The 16657-nt window shown below is 44.2% G+C and overlaps 1 protein-coding gene across 4 annotated transcripts in view; it reads right to left on the reverse strand.

The window, feature by feature from the left end:
- The window catches only part of AP1S2 (adaptor related protein complex 1 subunit sigma 2), a 106980-nt gene that overhangs the window by 59444 nt on the left and 30879 nt on the right, over positions 1-16657 (reverse strand). For 3 of the 4 annotated variants that reach the window (XM_073565271.1, XM_073565265.1, XM_073565266.1), the window contains exons 3-4: positions 5595-5703; positions 2464-2601 (exon numbers count right to left, since the gene is read on the reverse strand). In XM_073565271.1, coding sequence (XP_073421372.1) covers positions 2464-2601; positions 5595-5703 — 247 coding nt within the window. Of the gene's footprint in view, positions 1-1410; positions 1443-2463; positions 2602-5594; positions 5704-16657 lie in introns of all 4 variants that reach the window. The other variant, XM_073565275.1, reaches the window with a different exon arrangement.

Genomic DNA, 16657 nt, shown 5'->3' on the forward strand with positions numbered 1-16657 from the left:
ACCTGGCTGTTATCGCATAGTCAGACTTTGAACCATGAGCAGCATGAATGTAAGGACAGGTTCACGTAACGGTCTGTATATTGAGCCCCATCTGTATGCATAATTCACACTATTTAGTGCAGTAGACACTCAGCTTATTTTATTGGGCAATCTGCTTTTCCGGGATATAGGAGGGGGGGAATACTTCATTTGTGTTCTCCATAAAAGATGACTGCAAATGGAGAGTGGCTACAAAGAAATTCTTCCCTCTGTAGGACCCAGCCCATTTATACATCACATAGTCTGCTCAATGATTTCAGTGGGCACAATGCAATGCTTAATTTCTCCTGTGGGGGTGCTGCAAGGAAAATGAACACTTACTGCAAGGCTCCCCTGCATATTATGAGTGATTACCAGTGATCCCAGGAGCAGGACACCCTGTGACCCTTCTAAGAAGAAGGGATGCTCAAAGGCCATGTCTAGTTAGCATGTGTATGGAAACCACTGTACATACTGCTATAACTATTATTGTCAATGTAATAAAAAATTGTAGAAAATAAAACCTTAGGGTATGGCTGACTATGAGAAGGTGCCCACGTAAGAGAAACGTTGTCAAAATCTGCCAATAACATTTTTGTGTATGGGGTCCTCTAGAGTCTAGACCATCCATGACAGATATTGGGAACAAAAAAGATTTGGCATTCGGCAGCAGCTTACTCTCCTGTCCACTGAACACATACACACTCCGTCAAACCGAGCATGTATGTGTATGGAGAAGTCAGGAGAAATAGCTGTCGGACGAACATGTCTGAAAATGAGAATTGGTTTCTTGATATGAAAACTGGAAACTAGACAACCCTTTCTTAGTTTGCAAAAACTCTTCGGGAGTTTTTTGGGGGAATTTACTTCTATGGCCTATATACTGTTAAGCTGCAATAGTAGACAGTGAAGCATGGACACTAGTCATGAGTGAATGTGCTCGGATAACGTCTTATCCGAGCATCTGGAAATGCTCGTATATCATGTTTGAGTCCCTACAGCTGCATAATTTGCAGCTGTTAGACAGCCTCAAATCATGCAGCCGCAGGGACTCGAACATAATGTATGAGCACTCCCAGATGCTCGGATAAGAAGTTATCTGAGCTCATTCGCTCATCACTAATGGACACATATTGGAGATGATCCAAACTAAACCCACAGCACTAGATCAAGTCTGAAAAACCCATTAAAATAAGTAATTTGCCTCCTAGTAGTACATAACACTGAAATGTCTATTTTTAAGCCTAGAATACGTCTGGACATTTCAGCTCATTAGAAAAGAGAGGGTTCTTGTGATATATAAATCCTTGATCAGAGCGGTTATGTGTTAGTAAGGTTTAGTAGGTAAGTTGCATAGGTAGTTTTAGAAGGGTTAGGGTTGATAAACTATACCTGAAAAAGTGTCAAAGAAGAGAGTCTAGCTTCTGGAATTCAGCAATGAGAGAGTAGAGAAGCACACACGTGTATCAGATGTGGACACCAGACACAACACACAGTAACAACAATAAACTACAAGACAAAGCGTAAACAAGGAACCTGCCGAGCCACCAAGGCAAGAGGGAAACAATAGCCTTAGTCTGATTCTATTACATAGCCACAATACAGACATAGACGGACACTGAAGATGGAGTTGCATGCAACACATGCATAGTACTAATGAGGGGATCCAAACCGAGGCCTGCAGAATATGTATGTACCAGCAACAGGACGGGTGTCTAAGACTAAGTGCACACTGCTTTCAGCTCCATTAAAGGAAATCTGTCTGCAGGTTTTTGCTATGCAATCTGAGAACAACATAATGTAGGGTCTGAGAGCCTGATTCCAACGATGTGCCACTTATTAGGCTCTGTTGCTGGGTCAGTACAATCAGTGTTTTATCAGCAGGAGATTATTACTACAGGACTAGGTGTCTTGTTCCTCCTGATTAAACCCCGCCTCCAGCACTGATTAGCAGCTTTCACCCTATGTACATTGTACACAGGAAGCGGTCACTAATTGGTGGGATTATACAGGGCTCAGCATTCTGAGTTCGGCGACATCTGCAGCAGAGAATACAGGGATTGTATTAAAATGACAGCATTTGGACCAGCAAATGATACATAGCTGGAATCAGGGTCTCAGTCACTACATCATCCTGCTCCCAGATTACATAGCAAAAATCTGATGTCAGATTCCCTTTAAGTGTATACCTTCATGGGGTATAGCCCTGACAGTGGTCACAGTAAATGCTTTATTGTAAGCAAACTTTTTATTAGCCCGATATATTGCTGATTTACTCCACAATTTGAGAATGTTAAAGTTAAGTTTGCGATACAGAATACTGCTGTTTAGGAGATGCGTGGAAGCCGGCCAGAGGTTTGGATGCCCATCATTGAGCGATAAGTAGCAGGTCACGTACAAGAAGCGTATAAATATGCATGAAGCCGAGAACTCCATTTTCCTTACCTCCTGCAGCAGGTCAGCCTGCTCAATGGCTTTTAGAACATTTTTCTTCGACGTCTCTTGGACTTCTCCTCCCAAGAGAAATTCATCCAAAATAAAATACGCTTTCTCAAAATTAAAGATGATATCAAGTTCACATACCTAAAGGCAAATCAAGAGAGAATAAGTCGTAAACTAATAATCAAAATGGGTATTGTTAACTATCTACTGGAAACCCTAGCTGACCTGGAGCTACAAACTCATCTGATTAAATCAGCCTAATCACATGAAATGGTATCACATTTAAAGCAGATCTGTCACCCCATTATGTCAGGGCAGCACATAGAAACAAGTCCGGTAATGATAGGGACTTCCTGTACAGAGCTCACAGAGAACATGTCCTGTAATGATAGGGACTTCCTGTATGGAACTCACATAGAGAACATGTCCTGTAATGATAGGGACTTCCTGCACAGAGCTCACATGGAGAACATGGCCTGTAATGATAGGGACTTCCTGTACAGAGCTCACATAGAGAACATGTCCTGCAATGATAGGGACTTCCTGTACAGAGCTCACATAGAGAACATGTCCTGCAATGATAGGGACATCTTGCACAGAGCTCACATGGAGAACATGTCCTGTAATGATAGGGACTTCCTGTACAGAGCTCACAGAGAACATGGCCTGTAATGATAGGGACTTCCTGTACAGAGCTCACAGAGAACATGTCCTGTAATGATAGGGACTTCCTGCACAGAGCTCACATAGAGAACATGTCCTGCAATGATAGGGACTTCCTGTACAGAGCTCACATAGAGAACATGTCCTGCAATGATAGGGACATCTTGCACAGAGCTCACATGGAGAACATGTTCTGTAATGATAGGGACTTCCTGTACAGAGCTCACAGAGAACATGGCCTGTAATGATAGGGACTTCCTGTACAGAACTCACATGGAAAACATGTCCTGCAATGATAGGGACTTCCTGCACAGAGCTCACATAGAGAACATGTCCTGCAATGATAGGGACATCTTGCACAGAGCTCACATGGAGAACATGTCCTGTAATGATAGGGACTTCCTGTACAGAGCTCACAGAGAACATGGCCTGTAATGATAGGGACTTCCTGTACAGAACTCACATGGAAAACATGTCCTGCAATGATAGGGACTTCCTGCACAGAGCTCACATAGAGAACATGTCCTGTAATGATAGGGACTTCCTGTACAGAACTAACATGGAAAACATGTCCTGCAATGATAGGGACTTCCTGCTCAGAGCTCACAGAGAACATGGCCTGTAATGGAAAACATGTCCTGTAATGATAGGGACTTCCTGTACAGAGCTCACATAGAGAACATGTCCTGTAATGATAGGGACTTCCAGTACAGAGCTCACAGAGAACAAGGCCTGTAATGATAGGGACTTCCTGTACAGAGCTCACAAAGAACATGGCCTGTAATGATAGGGACTTCCTGTACAGAACTCACATGGAAAACATGTCCTGCAATGATAGGGACTTCCTGCACAGAGCTCACATAGAGAACATGTCCTGTAATGATAGGGACTTCCTGTACAGAACTAACATGGAAAACATGTCCTGCAATGATAGGGACTTCCTGCTCAGAGCTCACAGAGAACATGGCCTGTAATGGAAAACATGTCCTGTAATGATAGGGACTTCCTGTACAGAGCTCACAGAGAACATGGCCTGTAATGATAGGGACTTCCTGTACAGAGTTCACAGAGAACATGGCCTGTAATGATAGGGACTTCCTGTACAGAACTCACATAGAGAACATGTCCTGTAATGATAGGGACTTCCTGCACAGAGCTCACATAGAGAACATGTCCTGTAATGATAGGGACTTCCAGTACAGAGCTCACAGAGAACAAGGCCTGTAATGATAGGGACTTCCTGTACAGAGCTCACAAAGAACATGGCCTGTAATGATAGGGACTTCCTGTACAGAACTCACATGGAAAACATGTCCTGCAATGATAGGGACTTCCTGCACAGAGCTCACATAGAGAACATGTCCTGTAATGATAGTGACTTTTTGCACAGAGATCACATAGAGAACATGTCCTGTAATGATAGGGACTTCCTGCACAGAGATCACATTGAGAACATGTCCTGTAATGATAGGGACTTCCTGTACAGAACTCACATGGAAAACATGTCCTGCAATGATAGGGACTTCCTGCACAGAGCTCACATAGAGAACATGTCCTGTAATGATAGTGACTTTTTGCACAGATCACATAGAGAACATGTCCTGTAATGATAGGGACTTCCTGCACAGAGCTCACAGAGAACATGTCCTGTAATGATAGGGACTTCCTGCACAGAGATCACATTGAGAACATGTCCTGTAATGATAGGGACTTCCTGCACAGAGCTCACATAGAGAACATGTCCTGTAATGATAGGGACTTCCTGTACAGAGCTCACAGAGAACAAGGCCTGTAATGATAGGGACTTCCTGTACAGAGTTCACAGAGAACATGGCCTGTAATGATAGGGACTTCCTGTACAGAACTCACATAGAGAACATGTCCTGTAATGATAGGGACTTCCTGTACAGAGTTCACAGAGAATATGTCCTGTAATGATAGGGACTTCCTGTACCTAGGTCACATGGAAAAGAGGTCCAATTATATTTGAGGAACCATAATAGGTAGAAACCTGCTTTTTGCAAATATTTCCTAAACATGTATCAAACGAATTGCTATAGTAGTAAAAATCTATAGAATACAAGTTATACATTAAAATTATCTGTAAGGAATAATAACAATACCCAAAGATACGCTAGGTTTACATAATCAGAATACTGATGTGTAATCAGAATGACAGTACTGATGAGACCACTTTCTGTAATACAGAGCAGATCCGAATATCATGTAGCCCTAGTAATCTGACCATGACATGGTGGGGACAGGGGCCATGTCTGAGGACTCTGGGGAGAAAAGAAGGTGAAAGTGATCGTATTTGGCTCATTCCTCCCGGCAACAGGAAATAACCTATAAGTAACAAGGAACAGGAAGGAGTCAGCTCTAAATAACAGGATTACTCTGTCCTGAAGTGTTCATGGGGAAGCCAGTCCTCATACATGGTATTTAATCGAAAAGGCTGCAATTAAACTCACGCTGCCAAAATACTTGTCCAAAAGCTCCACGTAACGGTGAATTATTTCCAGGGTGATAAGTTCATTGTCTTGGTCCTCGATGGCGCAGCAGAAGTAAAGGCTGGCGTACCTGGAGAGAAGAATTGTTTTCAGCAGGAGCGGCTTTATAAAGGGCGGCACACACAAGGCTGGCGGCAGAGAACCGATAGGGCACAGGCGCAATACGGTAAACTAGGCCTACGTGGCATACTCTGGGACGTCCGCCTATGGATCACCGGACTCCAAATCAGAGGAAAAAAATTGTAGCTTGTGTTTTCATTTTACTTGCCTTATGCCAGGGGGAAAGTCAGATATTTTTCAGGGCAAAATTAGCAACGCCTGTAGAAATCGTGGACCATTAGGCTATGTGCACATGTTGCGTTTTTGCTGCATTTTTTTGCAGCTATTTTTTAAAGCAAATTTTCAGCTGCGTTTCACAGTACCAGCAAAGTCTATGAGATTTCAGAAATTCCGTACACGCAGCTTGTTTTCTTTTTTCTGTTTTGTCAAAGAGCTTGGTATTTGCAAAATGCTGCAAGTCACTTCTTTCACCCATTGAAAGCAATGGGTAAGTACAAATACGTTGCCAAAAACGCATGTATCAGATTTTGCTGAGCTTTTTTTGTGCCAAAACCTTGTGAAGTTGAATCAAATTATTTTTTATACACTTTATCAGCAAGCACAAGAGACAAATATACCCTGATAAAAGCGCAGCAAAAAAGCAGCAAAGCCAGGTTTTTGTAAACAGCTTAAGCTTTGTGTAAAGAAAAGAAAGAAAAAAAAAACCGCTGAAAAAAGGCAACTTGTGAACATAGCCTTAACATATTCATTCATAAAGCTCTCCGTAATGCTGCACCGCCTCACATCTCCTCACACATCTGTCCATCACTGTGCTCTCCAATATTCTGGTAATCTAAAGGTTCTGTCACACTTAGCGATGCACCAGTGATCCCGACCAGCGATATGACGCGGTCAGGATCGCTGGTGCATCGCTAAGTGGTCGCTAGTGAGCTGCCACACAGGCAGATCTCACTAGCGACATCGCTGGGGACGGGGGTCGCTACTTACCTGTCACACCAGGCGATCCTGATGTCCTCCAGCCCGGCTCCACGCGTCGCTCGTCGCCACAGCAGGAAGCTGACGACGAGAAACGACCCAGGACGTTCTCGCGCGATCAGCGATAACCAGCGGGGGAGCGGTCGGAGGTAAGGATCAGACACAGCGATATCGCTAGCAGTATCGCTATAATGTCACAAAACCAGTGACGTTATAGCGATATTGCTAGCGATATCGCTTAGTGTAAAACCCCCTTAACATCTTCCAAAGTACGATCCTCACACTTCTGTCTTATCTCGCGCTGCACCAGATCTCTAGCATTCACTACCCCAGACAAACAGATTAAATACTCAAATCCACAATTTCATGAATTCCCCAAAAAATGCTTCTTTTTTTGGCTAAACGTTCTGCAGTCTCTAATCTGAGTCTTCTGCTTATCATGCAACTTATCATGTAAGTTTCCAGCCCTGGCAGCGGCATCTACTGTGCGGGTGCTTAAAGCATTCTGTGAAGGTGCAGATCGCTTTCGGGCCCTGCACAGCAGAAGATGCGGAGAGGAAGTCATGTTGGTAAGCCACATCACAGACGCTTCCATTGGTATCTAACTCCATGAGACTAAGGAGGGATTTGCGCCCTGTGCCTCATCATTCTCACTAAACCCAGGTACACTTATACATTGAGAATACAAGCTGCCCCTAAAATACTTGTGTCCGTTTCTGGCAAGCAGGTACAATAAGATGTAGGAGCTGTAGAGAACAGGTTAAAAGAAGCCGTCACACACCCGTTACACTGTAACCTTCCAAATCCGTCAGCCTCAGTGTTGCTATATAATTACTGACACTTATAGAGAAATCAGCTAAGAGCCTGATTGAAGACGCTTGGCGCTGATCCATGCACCGATGCGGCAGCATCTCAGCAGCCTCTCCCCGCTCGCTAACCACTGCACTATTAAACTCACCCCGGCAGTACATTAATTCCTGAGCCGCTGTCACCGAGCAGTGAGACACGTGGCCGCGGCGAGGCCTGTGGGGAAGAGGCTCAGGTTGGAGGAGATGATAATTAGGAACATCTGAGGAGTGCTCCAACATTAATCCAAAAAGCCATCTATCGTCTCCTCTACAAAGGGCAGATCGGGCCTCGTCCTGCAGAAGTGTTATTATATCTCATTAGAGCAATTAAGACTCGCTTGTAATTTAGGATATCGCACAAATCGCCAACTTGTCCTTGAGATGAGACCTTGGTAAATCATATGAAGATACAGGCAGAAAGAAGACACATCCAAAAATCTGCTCCAAGGTCACGGTGCACTACCGACACTGCAGAGATAAAGCTGCCTCGTACAGAAGGCCAGCAGCACAACAAAGCTGCGGGGGTGATCTGTCAATCACACAGGAGTGCCCCGCCCCCCAGAAAGTAGGAAGCTGATGAAGACAACATGAGACAATGGGTTACCGACTTTTTTTTGATTTTCCGAAATATGTTAGGGACATTATGTTGCCACAAAATGGCTTCAAATAAAGCAGCATGTGACCAGACCTCTCCATCAGCCTCATTCAACTAAAAAAAGGAAAGAAAAAAAAAAAACACAGCTTTCCCATGGGCAATGTTTTCCAAATGGAGGCGGCTGACGGTCAGGTCTGGTCACAAGCTCCTATAACAAGAGCATGACGAGAACCTGAGATACTTATATACAATGGGTGAAAAAAGTGCTGAACACGTCATCAATTTTCTAAGTAAATATATTTCTAAAGGTGCTATTCACATGAAATTCTCATCAGATGTCAGTAACAACCCAACCAATTCACAAGGGAAAGAAATCGAACCATAGATGTCGATAAATTAAATTATGTGTAATAATGGGAAATGACACAGGGAAAAAGTGTTGAACACATGAAGAAAGAGAAGTGCGAAAATTGCTGACGTGATCAATACCCGCTCTAGGCACCACCAAATCAAGTCTCCAAAAGGTTTACTAAAACAAAGATATCCAAGAAGTATCGCTTCTCCTTGCAGAGAATGACATGCTAAGCATGCCGAGATGAGGAGGCAAAGCCACAATGCTCCTCTGGGAAATATGCAAATTGTCTCTTCAGAGAGGAAGAGGACTAAAACTCTAGGGCCACCTATTGAGATTCTGGTTTTGGCTTTTATCCTAAGTCATGTAACAAGGCTCGTTAAAGGGTCGACATTGACTTTTAGGATTGCTACTTCCAATAGGCGGCGCTAGAGTTCTAGTCCTCTTCCTCTCTGAAGAATAAAGTGAACAACCCCTTCAAGGCCGGGACTGACGTCTTCATTAGTGACATTAGCAATTCCCGCTCCATGTAAAGTATTGCAATAACTGAAGTGATCAGATCCCATCATTAAGCATACCAGTTTTCCATACTGAACTCTATACTGACATCTACAACAGTACCATGTGAGTAAGTGGGAAAGCTCATCATAGGGACAGCAGGGCTTTACATTTCCAAGGAGATACATGTTTCAGTAATTACTTGTATTCTCCATACAATAATGATTCTGGATCATCAGTCCTTGATATTCCTCTTATTCCTCCATCATTTAAGAATCAGAAAAAGGAAGTGGGATACTCCGAGTGCTGTGAGTGGTGGATGAGTGGATGCAGGGTGTCTTTTTTTTGTTTTGTTTTCAATTGTTTCCTTTTTTTAATTTACAAAAGCTTGTCTGGAGGGAGGTCTTTGAATCGATCGCAGCGAGGGGACCTGCTTTGCTACGTACAACTCCCCCCAGACGGAATCAGGTAGTCTACAAATGATTTAGCACCGGGTTCTCAGCGAAACTTGTGGTGCGCTCCAGGAGAGAGGCAATGTAGCATCCGGCTGCTTTCCGGTCACGGGGCGTGCGGCGTTACTCGCCAGGGTCTTGTGGTCCCCCGGCTATCCCTGACTGGAACGGGCTCCTTGGCCCTGTTGTTTCATCGACTTTAGGGCGGATTCTGACTTAGAGGCGTGCAGTCATAATCCCACAGATGGTCGCTTTGCCCCATTGACTCCTCAGCCATGCACACATCATCAGTAGGGTATAACTAATCTGTCTTATGACGGTTTGCTTATTCCTCCAAGGAATGTATGAATAAATAGACAATAGGGTGTTGTAATTTCACTTGTCATTGGGGTGTGTCACTTCGCTCAGCACTGATTGGACAAAGTCAGTGTTGGCTGACACCACCCCCTCAACTGGAAAAACTCAGATGTCAATTTATTCATAGATTTCAAAGAAAAAAAAAAAAAGAGGGAAAGCACAACAGAAAGTGTCATGAAGAGATGCTATAGAATTGTAATTTAATGGGGGATACAAGTATTTACCACTAGATAGGCCATAACTGTATAATCATTGTGTGTCCCACAGTTGTAGCCTCCCAGATCTGGCAGAGTACTATGTGACATAGATCTCCATCAAATGTATGGAAAACACAGAAACCACCATGAGCTTCATGGCTACTTATCCACTGGGCTCAGGAAGTGTTCTCAATCTCCAGTTAAAGGGTTTCCAAGGGTCAGACTAGCACAATTACATAACAGACCTAATATGTTGGAGACCTGCGTGAATATATTATCCGGGTTCGGTGACAAGGACACGCCGAGCACTGGAGCAGAACGACATACGGTATGGTTAAAAATGCAAGTCACATAAATGTGACCTCTAGCAACATGTGCCAAACTGTCAAGAGCCATCGCCTACTGCAGCAACATCAATACGGTATATCCATTGCTTCTGACAGCAGAAGACGCGGGGAAGTCACAGCCCATCTGCCACCGAGACAGGAAAGAGATGAGCATTAAAAACGTAAAATATGGACGAGACTGATTATAAAAAATAGAAAAAATCTAAAAACAAGAAAACAATCCCAGATGGTTGACGGTTTACAACTGAAATGAGGGGGATTAAAAAAGTGAATCTGCTCTTATATTGGAGAGAAAGATATAAAGTCAGTGCGGCTGCCGCCAACCATAACGCGCATAGTGCGCCATCGCTGCCCATGAAGAGGGAGTGAATGTCCAGTCTACAGCTCACCTTATCCCAGGAACTATGAGCCTGTATATAAAGCACCTGCCTGGTGATGGGGAAACTATGCAGATTAAAAAAAAAAAAAAGGCCTGATATTTCTACAGAAACCGAGCCCCTCTTGTTTATAGTCTTTTCCTGTGAACTGTGATGGCGGAGGTCAGCAGTCCTGGCTGTAGACATGCTTCATATATTGCTTCGAGTTGAAGGTCTCCGCATCCACAGTCACACACATTGAGGTAAGCAAGCCACCAAAATCCATCTTGCTCAAGAGAACACAAACTGCAAACAAACCGAGGGATCAGACTAAGGCTTATGATCAATGATTATGGCGAGAGGAGGGAGGAGCACCGTGAGAGAGGCGCAGAGGCACACAGATGGTGCAAATGCTTTCTAGTAAGAGTTGTATCTCATCCTAGTCCCAGATTTACATACAGGGTGGTGGAATCGGTAAGCCAAACCTCTGACTCCAACTCCCTCATACATACTTCACTACTGAGCATGTACATAAAGTGCAGCAGATTCATCTCATCTACGACTCCCCAGCACTGGTCACTACTGAGCATGTGCATAAGTGCAGCACAGATTCATCTCATCTACGACGCCACAGCACTGGTCACTACTGAGCATGTGCATAAAGTGCAGCACAGACTCATCTCATCTACATCTCCCCAGCACTGGTCACTACTGTGCATGTGCATAAAGTGCAGCACAGATTCATCTCATCTACGACGCCACAGCACTGGTCACTACTGGGCATGGACATAAAGTGCAGCACAGATTCATCTCATCTACATCTCCCCAGCACTGGTCACTACTGAGCATGTGCATAAAGTGCAGCACAGATTCATCTCATCTACATCTCCACAGCACTGGTCACTACTGAGCATGGACATAAAGTGCAGCACAGATTCATCTCATCTACGACTCCCCAGCACTGGTCACTACTGAGCATGGACATAAAGTGCAGCACAGATTCATCTCATCTCCAACTCCACAGCACTGGTCACGACATAACGGTTTGGACTCCTGTGGTTTCTTCTAATTTGTCATTGTGGTGAAAACCTATCAGGACTATATTGGGGCACATTTATCAATACCATCTAATTTCTAGTAAAAACATAGGCCCAGATTCATCAAAGCAATTTTGCCAAAGTTCTGGTTTGAAAAGTTTTCTTTAAAGAGTTGCAAAAGTTTGGTATAACTACGAGTTGCTCAAAAAAGTTTAAGATTTTTGATGTTTTCACTCCAGTTTCTCAAAGCTCCACCAAAATGGGTGAAGCTGGGGCAGAACAGCGGCATAATGCCACAACGGGGGTGTGACTGGGAATGAAGATTAAGATTAGAATTTCAGGGGTTGTAGCGCACAGAGGCTTGCGCCACTCATCAGACGCTCTAGATTCTTAGGCAGGCTTAAAATACAGCAGATTTATTATAGGGCTTCATGCATTCTAAAAAAAAAAAAAAAAAAAAAAGGCATACTTTTCGCTTGTTTAGCCCAAGTTTACACCACTTATAAGTTGACTTACTTTGTGACCGAAATTACACAATGTATATGCCCATCAAGCCATGCTCTTTTTCCTCTAAATCACTCCCCCTTGTCGGACAAGGCACAGAAAGGGTCCACAATACATAGCAAATATCGACCAAGTTGTGGAAGACAGTTTTTTGCTGCAAATTTCTCAAGATTACTGGCACAATCATACTCAAAGGGACCTGCTATTCTTATAATAGTCAGTGTTTGCCGTAATTCCATAATAAGGAGGTCCAACGACAATCCTCAACTCTGCTACATACACATTTTTCACGGTACTCTGTGTTCTGCCTGCCGTGCTGAGCAGTTCCATTACTACTGTCAACGCTCAACACACCAACCAGATGTGGCAAAATTGGGGATCGTCGTGGGACCTCCTTATTATGGAACTACGGCGTACAGGCGAGTAGAACTTTGCTTTCTGTGGGAGTAAATGGCTAAATGGTTGGAGAGTGTTAATTTCAATTACGGTAAATAACTTTTCTCAGGGTGTCTTTATTATTATATATGACTATGGGGTTAGTAATGGGGGTTTCTGAAAGACACCTCTAAATTACTAACACCCTGGGCTTGATGTCAGCAAACATAAAACAGGTGACATCAACCCTAAAAATATTACCCCGCTTGCCAACGCACCATGGCAAGCAAGAAGAGCCAAGACAAAGTGCCAGAACTGGCGCATCTAATGGATGCATCTTTCTGGGGCGGCTGAGGGCTGATGTTATTAGCTTGGGAGGGGGACAATATCCATGGCTCCTTCCCAGTCTATTAATATCAGCCCAAAACTGTCTGTTTAGCCTTTGCTGGTTAGTAAAAATAGGGGGGGACCCCACATCCATGTTTGAGGGGGGTCCCCCCTTTTAAAAAAAAACTGTAAAATCGAAGCAGACAGCTGTGAGCTGTTATTAATAAGCTGGAAAGATCCATGAATAGTGGCTCCCTCCCAGAATAATAACACCAGCCCCTAACTGCCTGCTCTCCCTCAACTGCTTATTAAAGTAATGGGAGACCCAAGTCATTTTTTTCTATAATTCATTATCTAAAAATGTGTAAACTAAGCTGTACACGCACTGCACTAATTATATCTCACTGACATCTTTCTATACATCTATTCTATTTTGAAGGGTCATGCTGTGAATTTACTGTACTAGGCTGATGAAATGTCAGGTTTCCTATGGGATGGGTGCGTAAAAATCAGATGGTGCATGTATAGTCAGAGGAGCCGTGCAATTTTTCTCTCGCACCCATTGACTTGAATTGCATGCTGCAATTTTTTTCTCAGTCCAATTTGAGCTGAGAAAAAAAAAAATCACAGATGAACACAAAACCATTCAATAACATTAGTGAGAGTGCAATCGGATGTTTTATTGGATTGCACTTGTCCGATTTAAACACAGACGAGTATCAGCCCTTATTCCAAGATCTCTTGATTAATATGTTAATTAAAATGTAACTTAGTTCATGGGAAAACCCCTTAAAATTCCCACAAAGTAATTTTGGTGCCCAAAAAATCCATCGTAATACAGTTTCAAAACGGGTAGGGTTGTAGGTGCGCTTTTGAAATCCCCAACAAGCGAACCAGCTATATTTTTAACATGACACACCAAAAGGAGACAAAAAAAAAAAGCAATAAAATTGCTTGTAAAAACATGAATGAAAAAATCAAATAAAAGAGCTTTACTTAGATAATAGGTGCAGAAATGCTGCACAAAATCTGAAACATCAAACATTCACTAAATACTCATCATGTGAATGTAGCCTGAGAGGTAAATGATGCCATTATAATGAATTTTTAATACAGACCAGTATTTAGTGGAGGAGATATTGTATATGTCTGAGTTATCAGCAAGATAGCAGAAACATTTTAGGAGTGACCAGATCAACTATTTGAGGAATGTTAAAACGAATGAAAGCACCGATGACTTCAGCAAAGACCTGAAAAGGCATGGGAGACAACAAAATTACAATCACCCTGGCCGATCTACGGCCATTAAACAACGGCCGAGTGGTTGCATAGAAGCCGATCAGTAGTAAGTTATTAGCTTGTTAAAGGCCCCGTCACACTAAGCGATATCGCTAGCAATATTGCTGTAACGTCAATGGTTTTGTAACGTTATAGCGATATTGCTAGCGACATCGCTATGTGTGATACTTACCTCCGACCGGCTCCCCCGCTGGTTATCGCTGATCGCGCAAGAACGTCCTGGACCGTTTCTTGTCCGGCGCTTCCTGCTGTGGAGACGAGCGATGCGTGGACGCGGGCGGGAGGACGTCAGGATCGCCGCATCTGACAGGTAACGACCCCCGACCCCTGCTATGTCGCTGGTGAGATCTGCCTGTGTGGCAGCTCATTAGCGACCATTTAGCGATGCACCAGCGATCCTGACCTCGTCATATCGCTGGTGCATCGCTAAGTGTGACAGTACCTTAAGAAAGGCTGACTTCACTCATTAGATTGTTAAAGCACCACTCCAGCGATTTTGGTTTTTGTTCAGTGCTGGAGTGGTGCTTTATATGTAAGCCCTAATGCCCATGTACTTTTACTCACCTTTGAGCGGCTTCATCTTTTACCAACGGTGCTCCGATCCCGCGGCGCCATCTTGTGCCCGCATCTTCTAACTGGCCGAAAGAGCTCAATGCAACGCTAAGGGTGTCAGAACAAGGCTCTCATAGAGATGCATTGAAAAGTGACCTCCGTCACACTCCATGAAACACTGGAGCTGCTGGCAAGTCACTTTTGGTTAGAGACCGATGAGAGCAATGCTGGAAAAGGATGAAGGCGGCAGCAGGTGAGTATGAGACAGGGGACAAGGGAATTACATTTAAAGCACCACTCTAAATGTGCAACAGAAAAAAATGCTGGGGTGGTGCTTTGATACACTTGTTCTGTGGATAGAACATCATTTTCTCGGCAGCACATGTCCTGCTTACACTGCACGATGTGCTGCGGAACACAATTATTTTTTCAGAAAGCTTAAAACTCATTTCACCCGACGAAACTGTCCTCTGCTTGTTCATCGGGTGATTGGAAGGCTGTTTAGACAGGCCAGCAATCAGGAGACAAATGTTCTCTTTCCCCATAATTGGGACAGAGTAAACGCTTCTTTACATGGAAGGTCGCAAAAAGAAAAACCCCTTTACAACATCTAGCCAAGTCAAGAATACTAACTTGGAGGTGGACGTACCAATGTCACAGTCTACAATCAAGAACTGCCTTTATGAATAACAAGATGCAACCACAGGTAACATTGAGGAACATAACTGATGCATTAGACGCATGGTGGAGGCGGTGTAGTGGCATGGGCATGTATAGCTGCCAAAGAATCTGCACCTGATGTGACAAATTCTGGAATCTATAGAGCTATTCATTCAACTAAATGCAGCACCGCTTCACAGTACAGATAGCCAAAAACCTCCTGCAAAAGCAACCCAACAGCTTCTATTCTTTTATGGGCGAGTCTGTGATCAAACTGATTGAGCTTTTCACTTGGTGAATACCAAACTGAAGGCCACAAACAAGCAGCATCATGCATTTTGCATGCGTTTGCGTTTTTTAGGCACAAGCGTTTTAACCAGTTTCAAGCCATATTAACTCTTAAAACGCATGCATTTTGTAACGCAGGTGTGCGCATGTCCATGCGCACGCCTGCGTTCCCATAGACTTTAATGCGTTATTTTGTCACATTCCGTGCGCAAGTGTTTTTAGACGCTGTTGGACGGACCCAAAAATGCAACAGGTTGCGTCTGGGGCGCCTAGGCGAACACCTTAAAAAAAGCATGCGCACGAATGCGCATACGAACGCGTGCAAACGCTTGACCAAGCGCACGCCATGTTAAACATAGGTGCGCATGACGCATGCGCATGGACGCGCACGATGCGCTGCGCAAAAAAACGCTAATGTGAAACCAGCCTTACATACTGACCTGACCGGGAGGAGCGTTGCCGCGGCGCTTCTCTTCAGCCGGAGACCGGGGCAGGAGCGCGATCCGGCGCCATTTTACTGAAGACACATTTGCAGTGTGTCTTCAGCAATATGGCACCGGACAGCGCTATGGGCATGCGCGTGCTCCGGCGCCGTACTCCTCCCCCGGCCTCCAGCAGAACGTGACAGCGCTGGAGCACAGGAAAGAAGGGTGAGTATAATTTTTTTTGTATGTGTGTAGTGTAATAGGGGTGAGGGGGACCATACATATCATGATAGGGGTGTGAGAGGTAGCATGCATACCAGGATTGGGGGTGAGGGAACCATGCATACTACGAAAGGGGGGAGAGGCGACCATGCATACCAGTATTGGGGGTTGAGGGGACCATGCATACCACGAAAGGGGGAAGAGGGGACCATGCATACCAGTATTGGGGGGTTGAGGGGACCATGCATACCACGAAAGGGGGGAGAGGGGACCATGCATACCAGTATTGGGGGGTGAG

This window comes from Dendrobates tinctorius, unplaced genomic scaffold (assembly GCF_039654945.1).
Source record: "Dendrobates tinctorius isolate UK_male_01 unplaced genomic scaffold, ASM3965494v1 ptg000016l, whole genome shotgun sequence".
NCBI lineage: Eukaryota > Metazoa > Chordata > Amphibia > Anura > Dendrobatidae > Dendrobates > Dendrobates tinctorius.